Source organism: Monodon monoceros, unplaced genomic scaffold (genome assembly GCF_005190385.1).
Source record: "Monodon monoceros isolate NGI ecotype Baffin Bay Population unplaced genomic scaffold, NGI_Narwhal_1 Super_Scaffold_11, whole genome shotgun sequence".
Lineage (NCBI taxonomy): Eukaryota > Metazoa > Chordata > Mammalia > Artiodactyla > Monodontidae > Monodon > Monodon monoceros.
The window spans coordinates 68882143-68908397 of NW_021703767.1; the positions used below are offsets into that span (position 1 = coordinate 68882143).

The window sequence follows — 26255 nt, forward strand, 5'->3', positions numbered from 1 at the left end:
CGGAGCCTTCCAAATTTTTATGTCACGAGCTATCTCAGTTAATATACTTATTTACACTGAACTGTGTTCACAAATAATTCCTAAATATATTACTTAAACACCTAAAATACATTACCCTAAAAAACAAATACTTTATATGCATTAAAATGTATATCTAAAAGGTAATGATAACTATTTCTGGGTAGTTAGATTAAATTGATTTTTACTTTCCTCTTTATGTCTTTCAGTATTAGCTGATTTTAAAAATAATGTGCATGTACACTTTTATATAGAAATAAGGTTATTTTAGAAATAAGGCCTTTTCACTTAAAAAAAAAATCACCACAACATGATTTAATAGCCACCACATTACAAATTCTGTTAAGAATAAAAATGGGTAGAAGTTCAATCAAAACAATGTATAATTGTTTTCACACACAACTGATTTACAATTATTTTAGCAAAAAAAAAAATCACATGTAATCAAAAATCTAAGTTGCAAACAGCTTTTGGAAGAGTTTATTTATTCAGGTACCCCCTATTCTAATAAAGACTCTGCTGGGAGGAGTTGATCATATATAAAGTCATTATTGAGATTTATGATCACATGTATCACTTAGGGGTACTGAGATTTATGACCATACATATTGTCTAGAAGTAAACCAATCTATGTTTTTGCTTTTCAAATCCAACTTTAAAAATATAAGGCAGATTAATTATTCACATCAAGTACTCTAATATCACAATATTCTGTTGCCAAGTGGATGGACTCATGGATTGCTCTACTGGCTCAAGACTTGAGCAACCATTCAAATCCTTTGTGGCAACCACTACCGGTTGATTATTCAGTGTGCATTTTCCTCTCTTCCTTACTAACAGAGTACTGATCTTATATGGAATAGCAGTGTACCCTGCTAAAACACTAGCTTCTTTGGAATCCCCTGCAGTTGGAAGAAGCCATGTGGCACAGTTCTGACCAATGAAAAATAAACAGTTTCTGGAAAGCCTTGCTGTGCAGCCACTTTCTGCCTGTAATGTGACATGACACCACATAACTCATCACAGCCACATTATAACTACAGGACCACATGCACCAAGACAAAAGTGACACACTTCCGTGAACGGTAGAGCAGAAAGACAGATTACTTGTTATACGTGAAAAAGAAACTCCTATTTGCCTAACACACAGTAGTCAGAATTCTGGCACGTATAGCCAAATGCAATCCTACTTATATACTCTTTCTTTTGCAGTTGAGAAAATGAACCAAAAGTCTGAAGGGAATCTGAGTAGACTTAAGAAGTCAAAGTATATCAGAGTGCAGGACAAGGTAACACTTTTAAAAAGAAGCTATTCCAATTACACTTTCCAGTCATGAAGACTAATGGCATCTGTAAGAAAGATGGTGAAAGTTTGGTGTAATATTTTCTTCTGGTTAACAATTTCCTAAATCATCTATAAACCAGATTTCATATCTCAAAACAAAATCACTAATATTTTATGTCCAAAAACAATAGCAAAAAATCTGCTCTCTTTTGCAATTATGACATGTGGTATTCATGAGCATCTTTTAAAAACATTTTCCTGGAGCCAAGAATGTGGCTTGCCAGGTCAAGATCTACCAGATATAACTGTAGTATTTACTGCAACATTTAACTATCATAAACAGTTCGTTGCCCTTAAATGAATCATTTTTCTTTAACAGTGTTGGAAATGTGATTACCCTATTCCCCCTGCACAGATTATTTTAAGGAAAAACTCTACCCATAAGCACCATACTCTATCTAAGCAAATCACCCACAGATCTAAGAGGAAAATGTTATATGAAAGGAGATAAACTCTAGAGAGCTAGAATATATGTATTTTACTTGATTCTTCACAGTAAACAAAGTACTATGAAGAATCACTTTGTTTTGAATTCCAAAGAAGTTTAATAAATATTTATGGGCTGAATGTGTGAATGAACCCTAAGAATAATGAACACAGAACACATATCCCAGAGCAGGTTCCTATAAAGTTTAGGAGAAACCCCTTTTGAGGTTAGAGTTTCAGAGTGGAGAGGGATACCATTTCCTCATGGTGTGCCATTATGAAGCTAAATCTCTCACAGGCTATTCTACTACAGGTGGAATCTACACCGAGTGTCACCAGCTTATTTTGCTCCTACCATGTATCCCTGAAGTACTTGCCAAGATGACCAGAAACTCTGTATTAGGTGCTATCTGTTAGACCATGATTTACTTTAAATTATATAGAAGTAAAGGGAGAAACAATTAGGCTATGTTGTTGCTCAACCTACAACAATAATACAAAAATCTACTATTAATTGAGAGTACTCTATGCATCAACCATGGTTCTACATCCTTTACTTAAATTAACTAATTTACTTCTCACAACTCCTGTGAGATAGGTGCTATTATTTTTCTTTTTCTTTTTCTTTTTTTTTTGGCCGCCGTGTACAGCATGCAGGATCTTAGCTCCCCGATCAGGGATTGAACCAGGCCCTCAGAGTGAAAGCGTGGAGTCTTAACCACTGGACCACCAGAAAAGTCCCTATTTTTCTCATTGTATAGATGAAGGGAACTGAGGTCCAGAGAAGGTAAGTAACTTGCGCTAAATCACACAATGAGTAAGTGGTAGAAGCAGAACCAAACCCAGGCAGTCTGGCTTCGGAGTCCATGCTCTTAACCACTAAGCTATACTACCTCCAACTATAGGAAGGAGAAAATCAAGCAAAACAAGCCTGTGGATGGTTTTAAAATATGCCCACAAATTCTTTGATACTCCTCCCTTTAAGAGGTAGCCTACTATTTCCTCCCCTTGAGTGTGGGATGGACTTAGTGCCTTGCTTTGAACAAAAAGAAAAAGGTAGGAGTAATAGTGTGTGATGTTAGGGACTAGATCATAAAAAGCACTGTGGCTTCCTCTTTGCCCTCTCTCTTAGATCATCCACTCTGGGGGACACTAGCTGCCGTTTCATAAGGGACTTTCCAGCAGCCCTATGTGGAGAGGACCAAGCGGTGAGGAACTGAGGTCCCCTGCCAATAGCCATGAGAGTGAGTTATCTCAGAAGCACATCCTTCTGCTCCAGTCCAGTCTTCAGCTGACTGCCGTCCTGGCTGGCATCTGACTACAACCACGAGAGGCTGAGCCAGGACCTCCCGGCTAAGCTGCTTCTGAATTCCAGATGCACAGAGACTATGAGAGAGGAAATGTTTGTGATTTTAAGTCACTCAGTTTGGGGGTAATTTTAATGTATCAATAAACACAGAACCTTTCATCAGAACCATATTTTCAATATAAAATTATATTTTAATACATTTTGTGTAAAATATATAAAAACTTGTGTAATTAATATGTGTAATTACATAATTACACAAATTGTATAATTACATAACTATCTGTAATTATATATAACTATATGTATAAGCAATATAATGTACATGTTATATATATAAAACATATACCCACATATATGTAACTACATGTAATATGTAATTATATAATTATATGTAAGTATAAATTAAGTAAAAAATGATTTTGAGTGTCTGCTCATTCCGTGGAAGCAGTAACCATTTTAATCACTGCAGAAGGGTAGAACAACATATCCCCAATGTCCCATCAAAAGCTACTCTATTTACTTAATAAAAAATTAAACAACATATATTAAACATATATACATGTAGAAAGATTATTCCTGCCTTATATCGTCACATACTCTTTACTTTTTCTCTTTTCTTATAAGTCAATAAAGAAATAATACATTCCAGCTCCAAAAATCTATCATAAGAACAAACTGTCTATTTGATTCCTAACAGTCTATTTAAGGTGCTAATTTGCCATTATTTATAGACTTGATTCCTTTCTGAGCAGCTGTCATTAACAGAATAACTTAAGAGTTCAAAACATTCTTTATTCAACTCAACTGCCTCCTGGAATTGTTAGTCATACATCTCAAGGTTACAACTATGATAAAAGCTAAAGATGAACCGAGTCTCAAGAAGGCTATGAAAAAGAGCCACCATTACATACACCAAGATTAGTTGACGCTCACTGATTGATATTCCGTTAAAGCCCTCATTCCTAATCATTTAGGTCTCTTTTATCAGATTGGAGTCTTTCTGAAGGTGTTTCCTGCACCAATGTTTTAACTGTCTGTGGCTTTCAAAGCACTCCAGAGCTGTCATTTGGAAACCCATGTATGCCCAGAAGACAAACACTAGTGTACCTCTTGGTGTAGAAGGGAAAGAGAGAAAACAGTGAGCTGGCTTCTAGTCTAGAAGTATTTGATACTTTGTCCACACCATTCTCCCTGCTTCAGGCTTTAGAAATGGTACTCTGGCCAACTCAAATTCTCTAAAGGAAGAAGAGTAGAGGCATGACCATACCTGGGCAATGAGGGCTGAGGAGAGTCTGAGAACAGGAAATGCAGGGGGAACAGATAAGGATGAAAGTGGAAAAGGAAATGGAGAAAATGAGCAAAACTGAAGAGGCAGGAAAAACAGAGGGGAGGAAGAAAAGGCAAGGAGGAAAAGAAGGAGGAGTAGAGAGATTTCAGAGGAAGACATGAGAGCACAGAGAGAATAAGAACATGGAAAGGCAAAGAAACAATGTTCCTTCAAGGAAAAGAGAGCAAGTGTGAGAGAGAGAAGGGTGTGTGGGGGGATAAATGGTGAAAAAGGCAAAGAAGCAGGGGAGTCATAGCTTACCTCTAGGTCTCTCATTAGGCAACTAGTAGAAACTGGGAATGCCACTAACAGATCCAGAGAATAAGAGAAAAAGCAGGTCTGAGATAAAATGATGACTTAAACTTTATACATCTTGAGTTTGTGGTGTGCATAAAGGAGCCAAGTGGCAATGTTCATCTGGGCAGCTGAGCTGGAAACTCAGAAGGCTGGTGTGGCCCAGAAGAGAGTATGTGGGAGCCAATGAAGCTATGGGAAAGGTGTGGTGAGGTCAAAGAGGGAAACTGCACAGGGAAGAAGAAGAAGGCTAAGGACCAAAGCCCAAGTACACCAATATTTGAGGGACACAGAGAGAAAGAAGAGCTCATGAAAGAATCTAAGGACAGGTGCAGGTGACCTAAGCCACAGGAAGAGAGCTAGGAGAGGGAATGGGCAGGTGGAAGAGTGAACTGAGAAGCAGCAAGGGAAGTGCTGTCCTTACGGAGAATGAGGTTTCCATTAAGGTAAGAAAGTTGAGGAATTATTCTGTGAAAACAGAGGTGAATTTGCTTCCAGTGGAAAAGGGTTCCAAAAAGCATTGTCATCTCTCCTTCTGTGCTCCCATACCCCTTTGAACTTATCCTTTGGGCAAAACTTTTGTCACACTCTGCTTCATGTTTGTGTCCTTGGCTTGAGAACAGGATGGGGTCTGCTGATATTTGTATTCTCGGTGCTTAGTCAGTACAGTGCTTGTCACCCGGCACAAACTCAATAAATGCTTCGAGGTTTTCTGAAGGGCAATGGGAAGTATGCATTAGTAAAAGTCTTAAAATATGGTATGACCTTTGACATATTTCTATAAATTTATCTATAGAGACTAGTCACAACTGTGTATAGCTTTAGATATAGATGCAGTTATTTGAAAACTTTATTCAACAAATAGAGCATTGATTAAAAATCACAATGTCTACATAATGAATACTATACAAGCTCCAAAAATTTTTATTGACCATCAATAATAAATAAACCTATACAAAACCTAAACCCTCAGCACAACTAAAAGATATAGACAACTACAGACTCAAATTACATGCAAGCAGAACTATAAACACCAAATTCCAGCAGAGCCATGTCTTGAGCCTCTACTGCAAACCTTTATGGAAAGTGAGAGTCTGGAAAAATGGCATGTTAGCAAGAAGAGAGGAACAGAGGGCTGAAATTTGAGGTAAAAATTCCCCCAGGAAGAGGCAGTCCACCCTAGGTACAAAAGCACTGAGAAAAACACTTTGTTGATTAGACTAACGACAGAGAAGGGAATTACTTAAGCCTGTGGGACCCAAGTGGCAATCTCAAAAAGGCATCACTTCTAGGGAAGAAATGGGTAAAAGGGAACGGAGAGATGTCTTTTAGTGAATGGATGGTGAAGGAGGAAAGAGACAGGAGGAAATCTGCACTCCTGTAACACAAATGAGAGCTCAAAACAATTGACAGGCCTACAAATCCTATTCCTACTGACCTCCTCAAACAAAAAGGCATCCTTTGAAGAGACTACACTTCACTATGTTTACAGATAAAAGTGTCCTCAAGCTAGTAATCTTATAAATCAAACCAAACTTCCAACACTAGCCACACAATGAATACATAAAAGCAACTTACAATTGTACAAAACTACTATCAGAAGAAAACAAAAAAAGAGGATCAAACATTTTAGCTAATGAAAATGCACTCAAAAAAAAAATCACAAAGGAAACTTTAACACTCCAAACTGAATATTATTAAATAAGCATTTGAGTATATGAAAAATTATTTTTAATCAGAAGTTCAAAAACTAAGAACAGAAATGGACCAAACCAGGCAGAAATGAAACAAAAGCTGAGCTCAGGACACAAATAGAAGAGAAAGACAAAATGATATCTGACCTAAGGACTACTTAAATTTCAAGTGATCAAAAGAGAATACATTCAAATGAAAATTTAACAAAGGGCACTGAAGAAAGGAAGCAAAACAGCCAAGAGAATAAAAATGAAATTAAAGTAAAAGGGATCAGAGAGAAAATGGCTGAAAAAGAAGGGAGGCAAACAAGATCTAACATACAGATATTTGGAGCCCCTGAAAAAAAAAGGGTAATGAAACAGAACTAAAATTTAAAACTATAATCCAATAAAACTTTCCAGAAATAAAAGGAGGCCTGAATTACATATCAAAAGAGGCTACTAGGTACCTGGGAAATTGCCCTGCAACAGTCAACTCTAAGGCATATCCTAGTAAAACTATTAGACTTTAAATATAAAGAAAAAAATCCTCAGTGATATCAGCAGGTTGGCAGAATAGGATTTTTCAGCATGAAACATCAATTTGAAAAACTATCCACACATGAAAGTACTTTCACAATAGCTAAGGATTCCAGGTGAGAGATTACAGCACCTGGGTGAAGCACAGAAATAAGAAAAGACTCACTGAAGACCAGAATAGGAAGGATGACCTGCATCACCCTTCACCATCAAGCCTGGGTAGCATAGTACAGAGGGAAATACCCTCCGATGGGGGAAGGAGAGTGAAGTAAACATCCAATTTCACCACAAACTCCAGCACTAAACCTATCCCTGCAGCCCCTGGCTCCAGTCCAGCCCTCAGGGCCCCAGGCTCCAAGCTGGCCCTAGTGCCAGGCAAACCTCCATGGCCACCAGCTCCAGACTGGCTTGCATGGACCTAGGACCCAGGCCTATGATCACAGACCCAGGCTCACTCCAGTGCCAGACTGGCCCCTATGGACCCAGGATTCAGACACACCCCAGCGGACTCAGGCACCAGGCCCACTAATCTGCTGACCCAGGCACAAAGCCAGCTCGCCTGAGGACTCCAGCAGCAAGCTGACCCACAGACCTCATCAGATAGCCTGCCCAGAATTTCTGGCCAGGTGGACTGGTGAAAAGCTTTCCAAACTGAAGCCAGTTTATAAAAACAGACGGCAATGCAAGGCTAAGGGCATGAATAAACAGGGAAACATGACACCATCAAAGGAATGAATAAAGTACTTGTAACTGATACTAAAGAAATGGAGATCTACAAACTGCCTGACAAAGAATTCAAAATAATCACAGAAGAAGTTCAGTGAGCTACAAGAAATGCAATTACATAACAAAATGAAACAAGAAAAACAACACATGAACAAAATGAGAAGTTCAACAGAGAAACAGACATCATAAAGAAGAACTAAATAGAAATTCTGAAGCTGAAGAACACAATGACTGAACTGAAAAATTCCACAGAGAACTTCAAGATCAGACTTGATCAAGCAGAAGAAAGAATCACTGAGCTTGAAGACAGGTCATTTGAAATTTGTCAGTGGAACGAAAAGAGAAAAGAATGAAGAAGTGTGATGAAAGCCAATGGGAAACCATAAACTAACCAATACATACATTATGGGAGTCCCAGAGGAGAAATGGGCAGGAAGAGAAAGAAATTATGGCATTATTTATTTAAGGAAATGATGATAGAAAACTTCCCTAATCTGGAGAAGCAAACAACATCCAGATCCATGAAACCCAAAGAACCCCAAAGAAATAATATATACAGAGATCTTCACTGAGATACAATATAATCAAATTATCAAAAGTCAAAGACAAAGACAATTCTGAAAGCAGCAAGAGAAAAGCAACTCATCACAGTCAAGGGAATCCCTATAAGACTAACAGCAGATTTCTGTTAGGCCAAGAGATGATGATATATTCAAAGTGCTGAAAGAAAAAAAAACCCCTGCCAACCAAGAATACTATATCCAGAAAGAGTTTCCCCTTCAGAAATGAAGGAGAAATAAAGACTTTCCCAGACAAACGAAAGCTGTGGGAGTTCAATATACTAGACATGCCTTAGAAGAAATGCTAAAAAGAGTTCTTCAAGTTGAAATGAAAGAACACTAACAACACGAAAACATATGAAAGTAAAAATCTTACTGTAAAGGTAAGAATATTGTCAAATTCAGAATATTCTAATACTGGAATGGTGGTATGTAAATCACTTTTAACTCTGATATGTAACTTAAAAGACAAAAGTATTAAAAATAACTATGGCTACAATAATGTGTTAAAGGATACCCAACACATAAAAGATGTAAATTGTGATACCAGTAACAAAAAAACATGGGTGAAGTAAAAGTTAGAGTGTAGTTTTTATATGTGGTCAATGTTAAGTGGTTATCAGCTTAAAAGAGACTATTTTACTACAAGATGTTTGATGTAAGTCTTATGGTAACAACGAAGATAAAAACTATAGTAAATACACAAAAGATAAAGAAATCAAAGATACCACTATAAAAAAAAATCAAATCACAAAGGAAGACAGCAAGAGAGGAAGAAAGGAACAACAGAACTACAAAATGGTCAGAAGGCAATTAACAAAATGGCAATAGAAATAGCACCAATAATTACTTTAAATGTAAATGGATTAAATTCTCCAATCAAAAGACAGAGAGTGGGCCTCCCTGGTGGCGCAGTGGTTGAGAGTCCGCCTGCCGATGCAGGAGACATGGGTTCATGCCCTGGTCCGGGAAGATCCCACATGCTGCGGAGCGGCTGGGCCCGTGAGCCATGGCCGCTGGGCCTGCGCGTCCAGAGCCTGTGCTCTGCAACGGAAGAGGCCACAGCAGTGAGAGGCCCGCATACCGCAAAAAAAAAAAAAAAAAAAAAAAAAAAGACAGAGAGTTACTGAACAGCTTAAAAAACAAGATCCAACAATATGCTGCCTACGAGAGAAACACTTTAGCTTCAAGGACACATAGGCTGAAAGTGCAGTGATGGAAAAAGATAGTCCAAGCAAATGGTAACCAAAAGAGATCAGGGGTGGCTAAAGTACATCACACAAAATAGACCTTAAGTAAAAAACTGTCACAAGAGACAAAGAAGATTATTACATAATGATAAAGGAGTCAAATCAAAAAGGATATATTAATTTTGATTATATACACACCCAACATTGGAGCACCTAAACATATAAAGCTGATAACAAAATTGAGGAAAGAAATAGCCAGTGGTACAAAATCAGCAGGGCACTTCAATACCCCACTTCCAACAATGGACAGATCATCCAAGACAGATCATCAATATGGAAACAGCAGACTTGAACAACACTACAGATCCAAAGGACCTAACAGACACACAGAGAACTTTCCATCCAACAGCAGCAGAATACACATTCTTTTTCAAATGCACGTGGAACATTCTCTAGGATAGATCACATGTTAGGCCACAAGACAAGTCTTAACAAATTTAAGAAGACTAAAATCATATCAAGTATCTTTTCCAACCACAACAGTATCAAGCTAAAAACCAATAACAGGAATAAAATTGGAAAATTAGATTCAAAAGGGAAATAAAAAAATATCTTGAGACAAATGAAAATGAAAACACAACATACCAAAACTTACGGGATGCAGCAAAAGTAGTTCTAAGAGGGAAGCTTCAGCAACAATGCTTACATTAAGAAAGATCTCAGCTTCCCTGGTGGCGCAGTGGTTAAGAATCTGCCTGCCAATGCAGGGGCACAGGTTCGAACCCTGGTCTGGGAAGATCCCACATGCCGCGGAGCAACAAAGCCTGTGCGCCACAACTACTGAGCCTGCACTCTACAGCCTGCAAGCCACAACTACTGAGCCTGCGTGCCACAACTACTGAAGCCTACGCTCCACAACAAGAGAAGCCACCGCAATAAGAAGTCTGCTCACTGCAACAAAGAGTAGCCCCAGCTCGCCGCAACTAGAGAAAGCCTGTGTGCAGCAACAAAGACCCAATGCAGCCAAAAATAAATAATAAGTAAATAAGTAAATAAATAAAAAAAAAAAGATCTAAAACAACCTAACTTTATACCTCAAGGAACTAGGAAAAGAAGAACAAACTAAGCCCAAAGTTAGCAGAAGGAAGGAAATAAGAAAGATCAAAGCAGAAATAAACAGAGACTAGAAAAACAATAGAAAAGATGAATGAAACTAAGAGCTGGGTTTTTTTTAAAAGATAAAATTGACAAATATTTAGCTAGACTAAGAAAAAAAGAAAGAAGACTTAAATAAATAAAATTATAAATGAAAAAAGAGGCATTATAACTGATATCACAGAAATACAAAGGATCATAAGAGACTACTATAAACATTTATATGCCAACTAGATATCCTAGAAGAAATGGATAAATTCCTAGAAATACAACCTATCAAGACTTAATCAAGAAGAAAGAGAAAATCTGAGCAGACCAATAATGAGTAAAGAGAGTGAATCAATAATCAGAAACTTCCCAATGAGAAAAGCCCAAGACCTGATGGCTTTACCAGTGAATTCTACCAAACATTTAAGGAAGAATTAATATGAATCTTTCTCAAATTCCTCCAAAAAACAGAAGAGAATACTTCTAAACTCAGAAAATAAAATAACAGGCCAATACCTCTGATGAACACAGATGAAAAAATCATCAATAAATACTAGTAAACCAAATTCAGCAGCACATTAAAAGGATCATACATCATGATCAAGTGGGATTCATCCCTGGAATGCAAGAATGGTTCAACATATGCAAATCAATAAATGCGATACACCACATTAACAAAATGAAAGATAAAAGTCATATGGTCATCTCAATAGATGCAAAACAGCATTTGACAAAATCCTGAACCTTCTCAAAAACTCTCAACAAATTAGGTATAGAAGGAATGTATCTTAACATAATAAAGGTCATATATGACAAACTAACATCATAGTCCATGGTAAAAAGCTGAAAGCTTTTCCTCTAAGGAACAAGACAAAAATGCCAACTTTCACCACTTCTATTTAACATAGTACTGGAAATCCTAGCCAGACCAATTATGAAAGAAAAAGAAATAAAAGGCATCCAAATCAGAAAGGAAGAAGGAAAATTGTTTTTGTTTGCCAATGACATGATCTTATATATAGAAAACTCTAAACTTCACCCCCCCAAAAAACACAACTATTCAGTAAAGTTGCAGGACAGGAAGTCAACAGAGAAAAATCAGTTGTGTTTCTACACATTAACAATGAACTATCCAAAAAGAAATTAAAGTCAATTCCATTTACAATATCATCAAAAAATATATAAATATTTCAGAATAAATTTAACCAAGGGGATAAAAGATCTGTACACTAAAAATTATAAAACACTGATAAAAGAAATTGAAGACACAAATAAATGGAAAGATATCCTGTGTTCATGGATTGGAAGAATTAATATTGTTAAAATGTCCATACTACCCAAAGTGAACTATAGATTCAATGCAATTCCTTTCAGTATTCCAATGGTGTTTTTTATAGGAATAGAAAAAAAAATCCTAAAATTCACAAACACAAAAGACCCTGAAAAGCCAAAGTAATCTTGAGCCAAAAAAACCCCCCAAACAAACAAAATACAATGCTAGAGGCAGTATACTACCTGATTTCAAAATATACCATAAAGCTTCAGTAATCAAAACAACATGGTACTGGCATAAAAACAAACATATAAACCGATGGAACAGAATAGAGAACCCAGAAATAAATCTACACATTTATGGTCAAAAGATCTTTGAAAAAGTTGCCAACAACACATAATGGGGAAAGGATAGTCTCTGCAATGATGGTGCTGGGAAAACTGTATATTCACATGTTGAAGAATGAAACTGGACCCTTATTTCATGCCATGTAAAAAAAATCAACTCAAGGTGGATTAAAGACTTAAAATATAAAATCTGAAACTGCAAAGCTACTAGAAGAAAACATAGGGAAAAAGCTTCTTGACATTGGTCTGGGCAAATTTTTTTGGATATAACCCTCAATGAACAGGCAACAAAATGAAAAACTGACAAATGGGATTGCATCAAACTAAAAAGTTTCTGTGCAGCAAAAGAAACAATCAACAGAATGAAAAGACAACCTACCTAGATATCTGCAAATAATATATTTGATAAGGAGTTAATATCCAAAATATTGATATATGAGGAACTCAACGCAATAGCAAGAAAACAAATACCAAAACAGAAAATGGACAAAGGACCTGAAAGGGCACTTCTCAAAGGAAGACATACAAAATGACCAATAGGTATATGAAGAAAGCTCATCACTAATCATCAGGGAAATGCGAATCAAAAACCACAATGAGATACCACCTCACGCCCATCAGAATAACTATTACAAAAAGCCAAAAGATACCAAGCGCTGGCAAAGATGTGGAGAAAAGGGAACTCTTACACACTGTTGTTAGGAATATAAATTGGTATAGCCATTAGAGAAGATAGTATGGAGGTTCCTCAAAAAATTTAAAATAGAATTACCGTATGTTCTAGTAATGCCACTTCTGGGTATACATCCAAAGGAAATGAAGTCAGTATCTTGAAGAGATGTCTTTACTCCCTTGTTCATTGCAGTATCATTCAAAACAGCTAAGATACTTAATCAACCTAAGTGTTTACTGATGGATAAATGGATAAAGAGAACATGATACACACACATATATTACCCAGCCTTAAAAAAGAAGGCTGTCATTGCAACAATGTGGGTATACCTGAAGGACATTATGCTAAGTGAAATAAGCTAGGCAAGAAAGAGAAATACTCCATGATCTCACGCATAGGTGGAATCTAAAAGAAGTCACACTCATAGAAGCAAAGAACAGAATGGTGGCTGCTTAGAGCTGTGGGATGGGGAAAAAGGGGAGATGTTGGTCAAAGAATACGAAGATTCAGTTGTGCAGGATGAATAAGTTCTGGAGAACTAATGTACAGTATGGTGACTGTAATTAATATTATATTGTATACATGAAATTTGCTAAGAGAATAATCTTAAATGTCCTCACTACAAAAAAAAAAAGATAACTGTGAGGTAATAGATATGTTAATTAGCTTGAGTGTGGCAATCATTTAACAATGTATATTTATATTGAAGCATCACACTGTGTACTGTAAATATATATAATTTTTATATCTCAATAAAGGTGGAAAAACAGAAAAATTTTTTTGATTTTCAGGTAAAAAGAAAAAGTATCTTTTTTTTCCTTTTGGCTGCGTTGCATCTTCATTGCTGTGCATGGGCTTTCTCTATTTGTGGTGAGCGGGGGCTACTCTTGGTTGCGGTGCATAGGCTTCTCATTGTGGTGGCTACTCTTGTTGCAGCGCACGGGCTCTAGGCACACGGGCTACAGTAGTTGCAGCACGCAGGCTCAGTAGTTGCAACACGCAGGCTCTAGAGCACAGGCTCAGCAGTTGTGGTGCACGGGCTTAGCTGCCCTGCGGCATGTGGGATCTTCCCAGACGAGGGATCGAACCCGTGTCCCCTGCATTGGCAGGCAGATTCTTAACCACTGCACCACCAGGAAAGTCCCCAAAAGACAAAATATCTTAAAAGGGCAAGATATTAGGTTGGTATCAGACCTCCCAGGAGAAACACACAAGCAAGGCTGAGTAAAGAACATAATGAATGTCAAACTGGAAGTTCTGGCTAGTGCAGTAAGACAAGAAAAAGAAATAAAGTATACAAATTGGAAAGGAAGAAACAGAACTATCTTTATTCATAGATGGCATGATTATCTATATAGATCTACCCAAAGAATCTACCAAAAAACCTCCTGGAACTAATAAGCAAGTAGAGCAAGGTTGCAGGATACAAGGCCACTACATAAAAAGCCAATTGCTGTCTTATATGCCAGCAATGAACAACCAGAATTTGAAAAAAAAAAAAAATTTGTAATAACATCAAAAAAAGGAAATACTTAGTTACAAATCTAACAAAATAGGTACAGGATTTTTATGTGGAAAACGTCAAAACAATGATGAAAGAAATCAAGTAAATATATGGAGAGCTAGTCCATGTCTGTGGACTAAAAGACTCAATATTGTTAAGAGGTCACCTCTTCCCAACATGATTTATAGATTCAACACAATATCAGTCAAAAATCCTAGGAAGCTACTTTGTAGATATTAACAAACTGATCCTAAAGTTTATATGGAAAGTCAAAAGACCCATATAATACTGAAGAAAAAGAAGAAAGTTGGAGGCTTTATATCTATTACAACCAAGACAGTATGGTATTGGAAAAATAACTGACATTTAGATCAACAGAACAGAATAGAGAGCCCAGAAATAAACCCATGTAAATATCTGATCTTCAACAAAGGCACAAAGACAATTCAATGGAGAAAGGATAGTCTTTCTAATAAATGGTGCTGGGACAACCGATGTCCATATGTGAAAAAGTGAGTCTAGAAACAGACCTGACATTTTTCACAAAAATTAACTTGAAACAGATCACAGACCTATTTGTAAAGTGTAAAGCTATAAAACTTCTGGAAGAAAACAGGAGAAAATCTATGTCACCTTGGGTTTGGTAATGAGTTTTTAGATACAACACCAAAAGCATAATCCATGAAAGAAAAAAATTCCTTCATAAAAGCAATTTTTTGGTTTTAAGCTGGTTAAGTGTAAAGTTGGTTGGTTTTAAGTTAAACTTTGGTTAAGTTGGACTTCATTAAAATTAAAAACTTCTGCTTTGTGAAAGAGACTATTAAAAGAATGAAAAGACAAGTCACAGACTGGGAGAAGATATTTGCTAAACATACGTCTGATAAAGGATTTACATCCAAAATATAGTAAGAATTTTAAAATCTCAACAGGAAAACAAACAACTCAATTAAAAAGTGGGCAAAAGATGTGAACAGACATCTCATCAAAGAAGGTATACAAATGGCATATAAAAATATAAAAAAATGTGCACATCATTTGTCATTTGAGAAATGAAAATTAAAATAAAGGAAACTTGGACTTCTCTGGTGGTGCAGTGGTTAAGACTTCAAGCTCCTAATGCAGGGGGCCTAGGTTAGATCCCTGGCCAGGGAACTACATCCCACATGCATGCTGCAACTAACAGTTCACATGCCACAACTAAGGAGCCCGCATGCCGCAACTAAAGGAACCCACGCGACGCAACTAAGGAGCAGACGAGCTGCAACTAAGGAGCCTGCCTGCCATAACTAAGACCCAGCACAATCAAATAAATGAATATTAAAAGAAAAAAAATAAAGGAAACCACTGCATATATACTATGATGGCTAAAACCCAAGGTAGCAACTGCTGGTGAGGATGCAGAGCAACAGGAACTCTCATTCATTGCTGACAGGAATGCAAAATGGTGCAGCTACTTGGAACAGTTTGGCAGTTTCTTACAAAAGTAAACAGTCTTGCTATATGATCCAATAATTGTGCTACTAGGTACATAATCAACTGATCTGAAAAGGCAAAAAAAATTTTTTTCCCACACAAAACCAGCACACAAATATTTACAGCACCTTTATCCATAACCATCCCAAACTGGAAGCAAACTAGATATCCTTCGATAGGTGAATGGATAAACAAACTGTACATCCATACAGTGGAATATTATTCAGATATAAAAAAGAATGAACTTTCAAACCATGTGAAGATATGGATGAATCTCAAAAGCAGATTGCTAATTGAAAGAACGCTGTGAGGTAGGAACTGTTATTAAAATAGTAGTGGAAAGATGTTCACTATGAATGAAGAGGAAAAAATTCCTTTCCTAGGAAAGCTGTACAAAACTATAAAAGACATACTACGTCATACAGATATTCCAGATATTCCAAAGTGTTCTTGCTTCCTTCATTAATACACTATTTAGCATTCAACTCCTGCTGTGGAATCATACATCAAAGAATTCTTTTGCTAAACTTTCACTTTTTGGCTCAATGCAATTAACTCGGTCACTAGATGGTGTTTCCAGCGTTGCTGGACTAACCTTGCTTTTGAAGCTAAGAACGTAAGTGGAAGGTTTACTGACTTCAGACTGTCACAAACCATCTGACCAGAGATCTTCTGAAATACTTTCTTTGTCTCTAGCTTTTTAATTAAGCAAATTAAGGTAATTTTTAATTTTAGAGATACCTTGTGCCTATAATTAAGAAATATTTATGAGATAATCTCCAGGGCAATGCAGGAAGTTTCAGCTTTTTGTTACCTAAAATATTAATGATCAAGGCATGAGAGAGCGATGGAAAAACATCCACTTCTCTTTTCTCTCTCTCTTTTCAGTTTCAGCTATTGATTCATTACTATTTTTATTAGACGTCCTCCAGAAGTCCTTACCTTCAGAGTGTCTCCTTACTAATACAAGGGTGCCATCTAGTGATGGTCATGGGTAAATGTATGCCATAGAAAGTGTGTGTGTCCATCTCCCACCCCAATTCAGTTTTCTGCTGGGGCTTTCAAGATGCATTGAGAAAGCAAAATAAACAAATGGGACCTAATTAAACTTAAAACCTTTTGCACAGCAAAGGAAACCATTGACAAAACGAAAAGAGAACCTACTGAATGGGAGAAAATATTTGCAAATGATATGACTGATAGGGGTTAATCAAAATTATAAACAGCTCATACAACTCAACATCAAAAAAACCAAACAACCTGATTAAAAAATGGGCAGAAGAACTCAAGAGACATTTTTCCATAGAGGACATGCAAATGGCCAACAGACACATGAAAAGATGCTCAACACTGCTAATCATCAGGAAAATGCAAATCAAAACCACAATGAGGTATCACCTCAAATCTGTCAGATGGCTATCATCAAAAAGAACACAAATAACAAATGTTGGCAAGGATGCGGAGAAAAGGGCACCCTTGCACACTGTTGGTGGGAATGTAAATTGGTGCAGCCACTGTGGAAAACAGAAGAGGTTTCTCAAAAAACTAATAGACCTACCATATGATCCAGCAATTCCACTTCTGGGTATATATCCAAAAAAACCCCAAAACACTAATTTGAAAAGATACGTGCACCCCAATGTTCATAGCACCATTATATATAACTGCCAAGATATTGAAGCAACCTAAGTGTCCCTTGACAGATGAATGGGTAAAGATATGGTATACATATACAATGGAATACTACTCAGCCATAAAAAAGAATGAAATCTTGCCATTTGCAGCATCATGTATGGACCTGAAGGGCATTATGTTAAGTGAAATAAGTCAGACAGAGAAAGACAAATACTGTATGATATCACTTATATGTGGAATCCAAAAAATGCAATAAACTAATGAATTTAACAAAAAAGAAACAGACTCACAGATATATAGAACAAACTATCGGTTACCAGTGGGGCGAGAGAAACAGGGAGGGGCAGGATCGGGGTAGGGGATTAAGAGGTACAAACTATTGATACCATGTATAAAATAAATAAGCTATATGGATATATTGTATAGCACAGGGAATATAGCCAATATTTTATAATAACTATAAATGGAGATAACCTTTAAATTGTGAATCACTATATTGTACACCTGTAACATATAATATTGTACATCAACTATACTTCAATAAAAAATGCATTGAGAGGGAAAATGTACTAAATCTATCAATGCTATACTTGAAACAAGTTTCCTAATACTCATACATAGGTATATTTAAACATCTAGCGCATCCTCCTTTTCTATTATTGCCCAGATAACTGACCATCTCTGAAGCTACTTCACAGTTAGTTTCATGGAATTTCAATCATCCAGCTGAAAGGAATGTTAGAGATTATCTATTATCTAGTCAAACTCCTACTTCTTCAGATGTGAAAACTAATGCCCAGAGGGAGGATGCCTGACTTGCTACACAGCTAGTAGTGTTTCCAATGGGGTTGGTTTGCCTTAGCTTGGTTCCTGATGGACTGGAAAACAAGATAATATTACCTTACCGAGAAGATATTTTAAAATATCTCAGTAACAGGCTTCCATTCAAACCAAACCCCTAGCTGTTCCTGCAAGGATGGCAAAGGGTAAAATTCCCTGATCTAGGCTCTATTCATGGCTTTCCCTTTTCCAACTGGGCACAGAAACCCTCAGGCATTATGTTTTGCCCACTAATAATCAATGGAAGAGCTGCTACGGCTTACTGAGTGCTTGCCAGGTGCCAGGCAGTGTGCGTGAGCTCTAGGTAAGCCCCTCGCCTTCCCTGCTCAGGCACGTTGGGCTCCTGATGAGCAAACGCCCTATTTGTCCCTTCCCTTCATCTCAGTACATTCGCTCACAGCCGGGAACAACTTACGGAGCTGGATGTTCTAGGCAAAGGGACACTTTATGTGCGAAGTCATGGAGTGTGAAAATGCAAAGTTTATTCAGAGAAAGTGGCTGAAACTTTGGGTATGAGGAGCAGAAGACGCAGGTGCTAAAACAATCTTTCTTTCCTCTTCTCTCTCTGTCTAGAGGGGAGGAGGCAAAATGTGATCAGGAGGCAACAGAATAATCAAAGCTCCAAAGTAGAGGGAGACTAAGCTAGACTGGTCTGAAGGGCTTGGCTGATTTGGGAAAGATATGAACATGGTCTTGGTAGAGTTCTGGTGTCGGGATGCTGGGAAATGACTGTACTTAATAAATGACAAAGACAGAAGAGCAAGGAGTTGACCAGGCCTCTAACCTCTCCACTGCACCCAGACAGCCCACTGCACCCAGAGAGCCCTCTAGGCAGCAGACACAGGCCGGCCTGCTGGGAAAGGTTAAGTCCATTTCCCCACCTCAAAGGGCTTCTCCTTCCCCTGTCAGTACTACCACTAAACATGCCCCCAGGCAGAAAGCAACTTCTGAATCTAAATCTGCACCATTTTGTATTCCGTAAGCCAGGAAAACTGGCTTGGGGAAATGGGTCCCAGGGTTGAACACACTAAGAACAGGGTGGAAGAGAGCCAGCAAGGTCCATGTGACCCTGTGTCAGTTCCCACTAACAAAAGGGGACATAGATCTCAGGATCAGAAATTTGTACTTTGGGAATATGGCTATTTTTATACTGTTTGTATTTTTGATACTCATTCCCTTTTTGTTCTTCCTCACTTTTGGTAAAGTTCATTTAAAAAATGTCAACTAAGCTAACAGGCACCAAAGAAGGCAGTTTTGTTTCTGTGCCCAGCCATACCCATGAGGGCTGGGCGCAGGGGTGAAAGCAGAATTCCAGGTGAGCAAAACTGGGGGAATAACCCCTTTCCTCCATAATGCTTTCCTTCCAGAGTTCTCTTCTGCTGCAACACGGAAGGTTCTGGGTCTGGCTTTAGTAATACGTGAGGGCGTGTCCTTCACAATATTGCACTGTAAATGAGTAATAAAAGCTTGAACCTCTGGGGGGCCGGGGGGGGGGCGGCGGATGGGAGGAGGCGTTGCAGTTTGGAGCGGATTTAGTTCATTCTCACTGGTGGGAGGGATAAGATTTCTGGTAGGAGACTGGGTCTTCTGGTGCTTGTCTCTCCGGCAGCTGCCCCTTTCCTCCCTGGCACCATTTGTTACTTAATAAAATCAGTCTGAAGCCATATGCTACCTATTAATATTAGGGTGATTACAAATTTCTTAAAATTAATTTTTAAGAAATAATTAAGTAAAAGGTATCAGTTTACGAGAGGAGTGCAAGCTGGAATGTACAGCAAATATTTGAAACCACAAATCTAGGATACCTACGTGAAAGGGCTTCTGTCCTTGTCTGTTGATGATCAGAGTGCTAATACTCAACTTCAGACATAACACCCTCTGGGCTATGACTGAGCTCCTGTTCTACAGTTTTCAATCAAGAGAACTTCCAAAGTTATTTATATTGACAGTATAATTTCCAACACAAAGGTTCACCAAACACACAATGTTACATCTTATTAAGAGTATCATCAGGGGCTTCCCTGGTGGCACAGTGGTTGAGAGTCCACCTGCCTATGCAGGGGACACGGGTTCGAGCCCCGGTCCAGGAAGATCCTACATGCCGCGGAGCGGCTGGGCCCGTGAGCCATGGCCGCTGAGCCTGCGCATCCGGAGCCTGTGCTCTGCAACGGGAGAGGCCACAACAGTGAGAAGCTCGCGTACGGCAAAAAAAAAAAAAAAAAAGATTATTATCAGTTCTAGTCTCTCTACCTCTAATTTCTATCCCAACAAAGTGGGGTAACCATACTCTGGAGTTAGCTGAGAACCACCCATATCCAATATGCCTCTTCCACAATCTAATCTTGAGCACAACACAGAAAAACAGGTAATACTTCTTTCAGTACAAACTGTACCATGTGGTTAAAGAAAACCACAACTCTTCTTTGCAGTCTTGTAAAAGACATGTCTCAACTGGGTTTTTAAATTCTCATTTCCAAAAAGAAAAACACTGTGTAAATAAAAGCATTATGAATTTTGGTCTGAGGGCTGCGACCACAGTATTTAAGAAATCTTATCCCAGAAAAAGACAAATACTGTTTGATCTCACTTGTATGTGAAATCTAGGAAACCAAAACAAAAACAAAAAACAAAACTCATAGATACAGAGAACAGACTGGTGGTTGCCAAAAGCAAGGGGTGGAGGTGCGGGGAAAGGGTGAGGGTTGTCAAAGGTACAAACTTCTAGTTATAACATAAACAAGTCCTGGGGATGTAATGCAGAGCATGGCGACTACAGTTAATAATACTGAATTGCATATTTAAAGTTGCTAAGAGAGTAGACCTTAAATGTCCTTATCACAAGAAAAAAAATTATAACTGTATGAGGTAATGGACATTAAACTTATTTTGGTGATCATTTAACAATATATACATATACCAAAGCCTTATGTTGTACACCTGAAACTAATACAATGCTATATGTCAATTATACCTTAATTTAAAAAAATATGTCCCCAACATGTGCTCAAAAGGGCTATCACTTGTCCCCTTTCCCTCCCCGCAAAAGAAATCTTGTTCCTGCATTATCAGTGGAGAGCAAACAACCCACTTTAAAGAAGTTGGGGCATGGAAACCCATTTAGAAGGACAGAGGCCTGACTTTCTTACAGAAATGAATCCCTCACGTGGAATTTTAGTTTACTATTTCTGGAGGCTATTTTTGCCAAGTTGCATTGTCACAACCATGGACAAGAAGCAACTCCAACCCATACTAAGAACAGGTGGCCCTGAAGCACTCACTTACACAGAAATTACAATTAGGAAAAATAAGAATATGGAAGAGTTACACTTATATAAATCTAAATATGGAACATTACATTAGGGACAGAATAAAATTTTTAACATGCTATGACATTATTATTGTTAATAATAAGAACTATCATTTTATTGGGCAATTTTCAACATTGCTATATCTTAGACATTAAGCTAAGTGTTTCTCATGTGTGTCCTCTCGTGTTTTCACAACAACCCTAGAGGTAGGTATTATTATCCTCCTTTTATTGAGGAAGAAATGAAGGCACACAAAAGTTGAGTTACATCCTGAAAGTAACAGCTAGTAACTAACCCAGGTCTGACTGAGGTCTAGACTTCTCATCAACAATATGTAAACTAAAGACATCTCAAGGCATTAAAACAAGTTTCTAAAAGACCAAGCTATCACAGTGAAAAGTTTCAGAAAGCCACAGGAAAATAAACCGTCATTCCAAAAGTAAACTTAAGTCGTATGAGTAAAAAAAATAAAGGGTTGCCTTTAGGCTAATGCTAGAAATAGCCTATTTATTAGTATTCTTATTGATTTTTTTAAGAAACTGAAAACATTCTGAAACAAGTTTCAGAAAATTTCACCAGAATTTAGTAAGATTATGATCAAATGTTCACTGAGCTCCCACTAGGAGTCATGAACTGTTAGGTGCTGGGATACAGAAATCAATAGGAGAGAGTTCTCATTCTTGGAAAAATTCAGTGATCTTGGTGGGAGATATAGGTATAGTGACAGACCATAATACATTGTGGAAAGTGTGATAACAGAGTGAGTTGCAGGGTATTACAGAAAAGTGAGGAATGGTATGTAATCTAGCCAGAGGGTGGCAGGAGAGTTTACTGGGGGAAGCTGCCGGCTGCAGGGTATGGGCTACCACTCCCGCAGAGCACAAAGCCTGGGCACAGACCAGAGGCAGGAAGTAGTGCAGTAGTATGGGGGGCCGGGGGGACACAAGAAGGTCAGGGTTGCTGAAGCACAGAGTGGGAGGCAGGGAATGGACATAGGTGAGGCTAGGGAGGTGGGCAGGGTCCAAATCATGAAGATGTTTAAACCAGCGAAGGGTTTTAAGCACGGAAGTGACATGCTCAGAATCATCCTTTAACTAAATCCCTCGAGGACTGTAAGCATGGATTTGGAGCCACACAGCCACAGGTTCAACTTCTAGCTCTAGGGCTTATTAGCTAAGTGAACTTTGGCAAGATATAAAACCTTCTAAGCCTCAGTTCTGTCAACCGTATAATGAGAAGTAAGTAGATAATGAATGTAAAGCACTGAAACATAGTAAATACTCTTATTATAATGATCGCTCTTATTATTACTAATATTAATATTATAAACCTACAAGTTCAGGGAGTGTGATATGGGAGTCCAGATGAGACATACTCAGACCCTGAACAGGGCTGGAAAAAACAGGACAATCTGAGAACTATTTAGGAAACAGAATTGAGAAAACCTGACGACCACCTGGCTATGGGAGTATGGGGAAAGGAGAGGAGACATCATGGATGAGCACTAGGTCTAGAATGGGTGACTGAATGGATAGCGGTTGGAAGCTGGTGGAGCACCTGACAAGAAGAAGGAGGCTGCTGAGGAGAGGGAGGTGTACATCCAGGAGTGGACATCCAGGAGCTCATGGGGTGAGTCTGGAGTCTGGGGTGCAGGTGTGGCTTGGAGTTAAAGAACTGAGGGTCTTAAGTACCTCAACCCATGAGAAGGGAAGAGATCACCCAGAGGGCCTGTTCAGGCAGAAGAGCAGTGCACTGGGCCAGATACTGGGAACACCCACAATTAAGGGGCAAGGGGAGAAAGAAAAGGCCCCAAAGAAAGAAAAGAACCACAGAAGCCCAGAAAAGCCAGGAGGGCTCAGTATGATGTAAGATAAAAGAACAGGATGTCACAGAGGGGGTCATCAGTGGTACCCAACGTAGTTGAGAAGTTCAGTAAATTCCAAACATTAAATTCCTCAGAATTTAACAGAAACTCGTGCTGATTTTAGACCAGAGGGCAATTTTAGTAGGACAAGGGGTACAGAAGCACAACTGCTGGGTTAAGGTATAAATGGGAGCGTGGAAGTGGAAAGAGTATACCAGAAATCTGGTAAAAGGGATGAAGAGGACTTATGTAGTAATAAGGGGGGAAGGCAGGGTCAAAGGTTAGGTTAAAAATTATTTTTAGGATGGAGCATTCTGAGCATTTTGTGAGCTGAGAAGGAAAAGGCAGATGACAAAGGGTGATGATGCAAGAGAGAGAATCACTGATGGAACAAGGTTCTTGAGAAAATAAGAAGGAATTTTAAAGTATCTCCTGTGTGTCAGGCACCAAACCAAGACCTAGGGACACCTGTCAACAAACCATCAGAGAGGAGTGTGACATAGATACTACTCCTCAGAGTGCATCCTGCCAGAGGCGCTCAGAGGGGCGCCCATCTGAGTGTGGCTTTCCTGAGCCTAAGCCTGTGCCTGTTCACCTCTCTGCTCCCACTACCCACCAGTGTCTGGCCCCACCTGGTAGGCATTCAATCATGTTCTTGGTATGAATGAATAAATATACTTGTCAGAAACTTTATTTCCAGGGGTAGAAATTTTATAGAGGCATGAGAATATATTCTAAGACAGATAAAAGGAATTTGTGTATTAAAATACAAGGCAATATTAATTAAAATAATAATACACATGCTTGGAAAACATGCATCTAAGAGCTTTGTACCGAGGCAGCTAAAGGTTAAGAGAGGGGGGGAGACTGGGGGCACAGGGTTCAGTCATATGGAGAAGGCCTGAACTGGTTCCAGAACTCTCTCTGGCTGAACATATCCCCCAATCTACAAATTTAAGCACTTAAGAAGGGACAACTTTTTCACCTCAAAACTCTAGATAAAGGACTAAAAAGGAAATGTATGTAAGATTATTCACTAGCTGAAACCCATTCACCGTAAAATAAAGTCAGTCAGGTGGGCTCTGGCTCAGACTGGCCAGGTCCCAAGTGAGGCTGTGCCATTTACTGGCTATGGGACCAGGTCCCTTAACCTTCTCTGGGAAAGCAGACCACATGACAAATGAGTCTCCAAGCTCCTTTCATATCTCTTGCTTAAAGGTGCTAAAGCAGTTTCCTAACCTTCTGAATCACGTTCCTCTGAGAATCTATGAAAGCTATGAATTCTACCCACCTTCCCAAGCAAACACAGACACATCCATACAAAATTTTGCAAATCATTTAAGAAATCTCTGATTGTAGACCTCCTCCTAGTGAGAAAATAGCCGAGGTGCAATTCTTTATAAGGAAGATGTTTGTCTTCCTTAAAAGTAATAGAGCCCTGGTATCATAGTGATCCCTTTAAGGCCCATGGTGGAGAGTTTGCGGTGCATCCACCTGAACCGTAAGTCTCCTCATCTCTGAATTCCCCAGTGCCCCGAATATAGTAAGTACCCACTTAATATATCCATTATGTTGATCAGGGCCATAATGGTTTGAATGCATAGTTTTCAGACTTTTCTGGAGTTTTCAGACTTTTGGTGCTTCTCAGTGAGTAGCAACTTCAAATCCTCCCTTGGAGAGACAAGTCCACATGCACAGCAACCGCTATGGGTTTACTCCACAGGGTCTATCAACTTTCCAAAATTGATTTCTGCTTAGAGGAGTCTAGCCGCCCCAGACTAGAAGCTATGCCTTAGTTCCAGAGCAGAGTTTGATGGCCCTCCGTATTCCCCAAAGAGGAATCACATTGTATCTGCTTTTAGCAGAAATCTCTCACATTGGTATAACGCTTTGTACTTGTACTTTCCAATCCCTCTCACATACATTAAATATTCATCTGAGAGGTAGGCAATATACGCAGTACTCCATTTTAAAAAATAAGGAAAGAGAGTATAACATTTAAGTAATCAGAGAGGGCTTTCAACAGAGCCCAGCACTCCAAGTCACATTTTTATAAATATGCTAGGTGTTTCTCTATTTACCCTTGTACTGAGAAGGTAGGAGAGGCCTCTTTAAATTGACAGAGAAAAATAGCCATGGCATTTAATAAAGTGTTCAGTGATAACATCTAAATAGTACCCATGATTTTAGAAACCAAAAGCCTAAGCAATTTTATATATAATGATTAAATAGGTTAGTTTTTTCAATGTTCAGTAAGAATCTAATCAACCTATCATTCATGACTTAAAAAAAGAAAGCAGAATCCACTCTACATAAGTTGGGGGGGAATTCCATACTCACCTACTGCACAATGTAAAATCTAGAGAGAAAAAGGGGGGAAAAGAGAATTAGTAAAGATCAATAATATTATAGTTTTATTTCATACAAACTAGCCTTTCAGAAGAATAGAGCAGTGTCTGCCAGCATATTGAATTCGAAAAATGAACATTCAATTTTTAAACTTGGCTACAGACTATTTAACAAAATGTAAATTCTTGTTCAGTTTTTTGTTTATTCATTTTTAGTTTGTGTATCTATGGAAGATTTCCTAAGGAATAAATCTTACCCAGTAGTTTAGCAAATGTCAAGGACCTCTTCTATAATACATAAAATGGTAAGAGCAGCCAGTGTACAACAACTCCCATGTCCCATTTGTACAGAACAGAACTATCACAGACTATGGAACACAAGATCAGAAGAGCCTTTTCCTACCCGGCAGGCCCTTCAATGCTGACATTTATTCTACAA

The 26255-nt window shown here is 38.4% G+C and overlaps 1 protein-coding gene across 1 annotated transcript in view; it reads right to left on the reverse strand.

The window, feature by feature from the left end:
- The window catches only part of HACD2 (3-hydroxyacyl-CoA dehydratase 2), an 85387-nt gene that overhangs the window by 38400 nt on the left and 20732 nt on the right, over positions 1 to 26255 (reverse strand). Inside the window, exon 3 of the mRNA XM_029214532.1 lies at positions 25809 to 25827. Within this exon, the coding sequence (XP_029070365.1) occupies positions 25809 to 25827 (19 nt within the window). The remainder of the gene's footprint in view (positions 1 to 25808; positions 25828 to 26255) is intronic.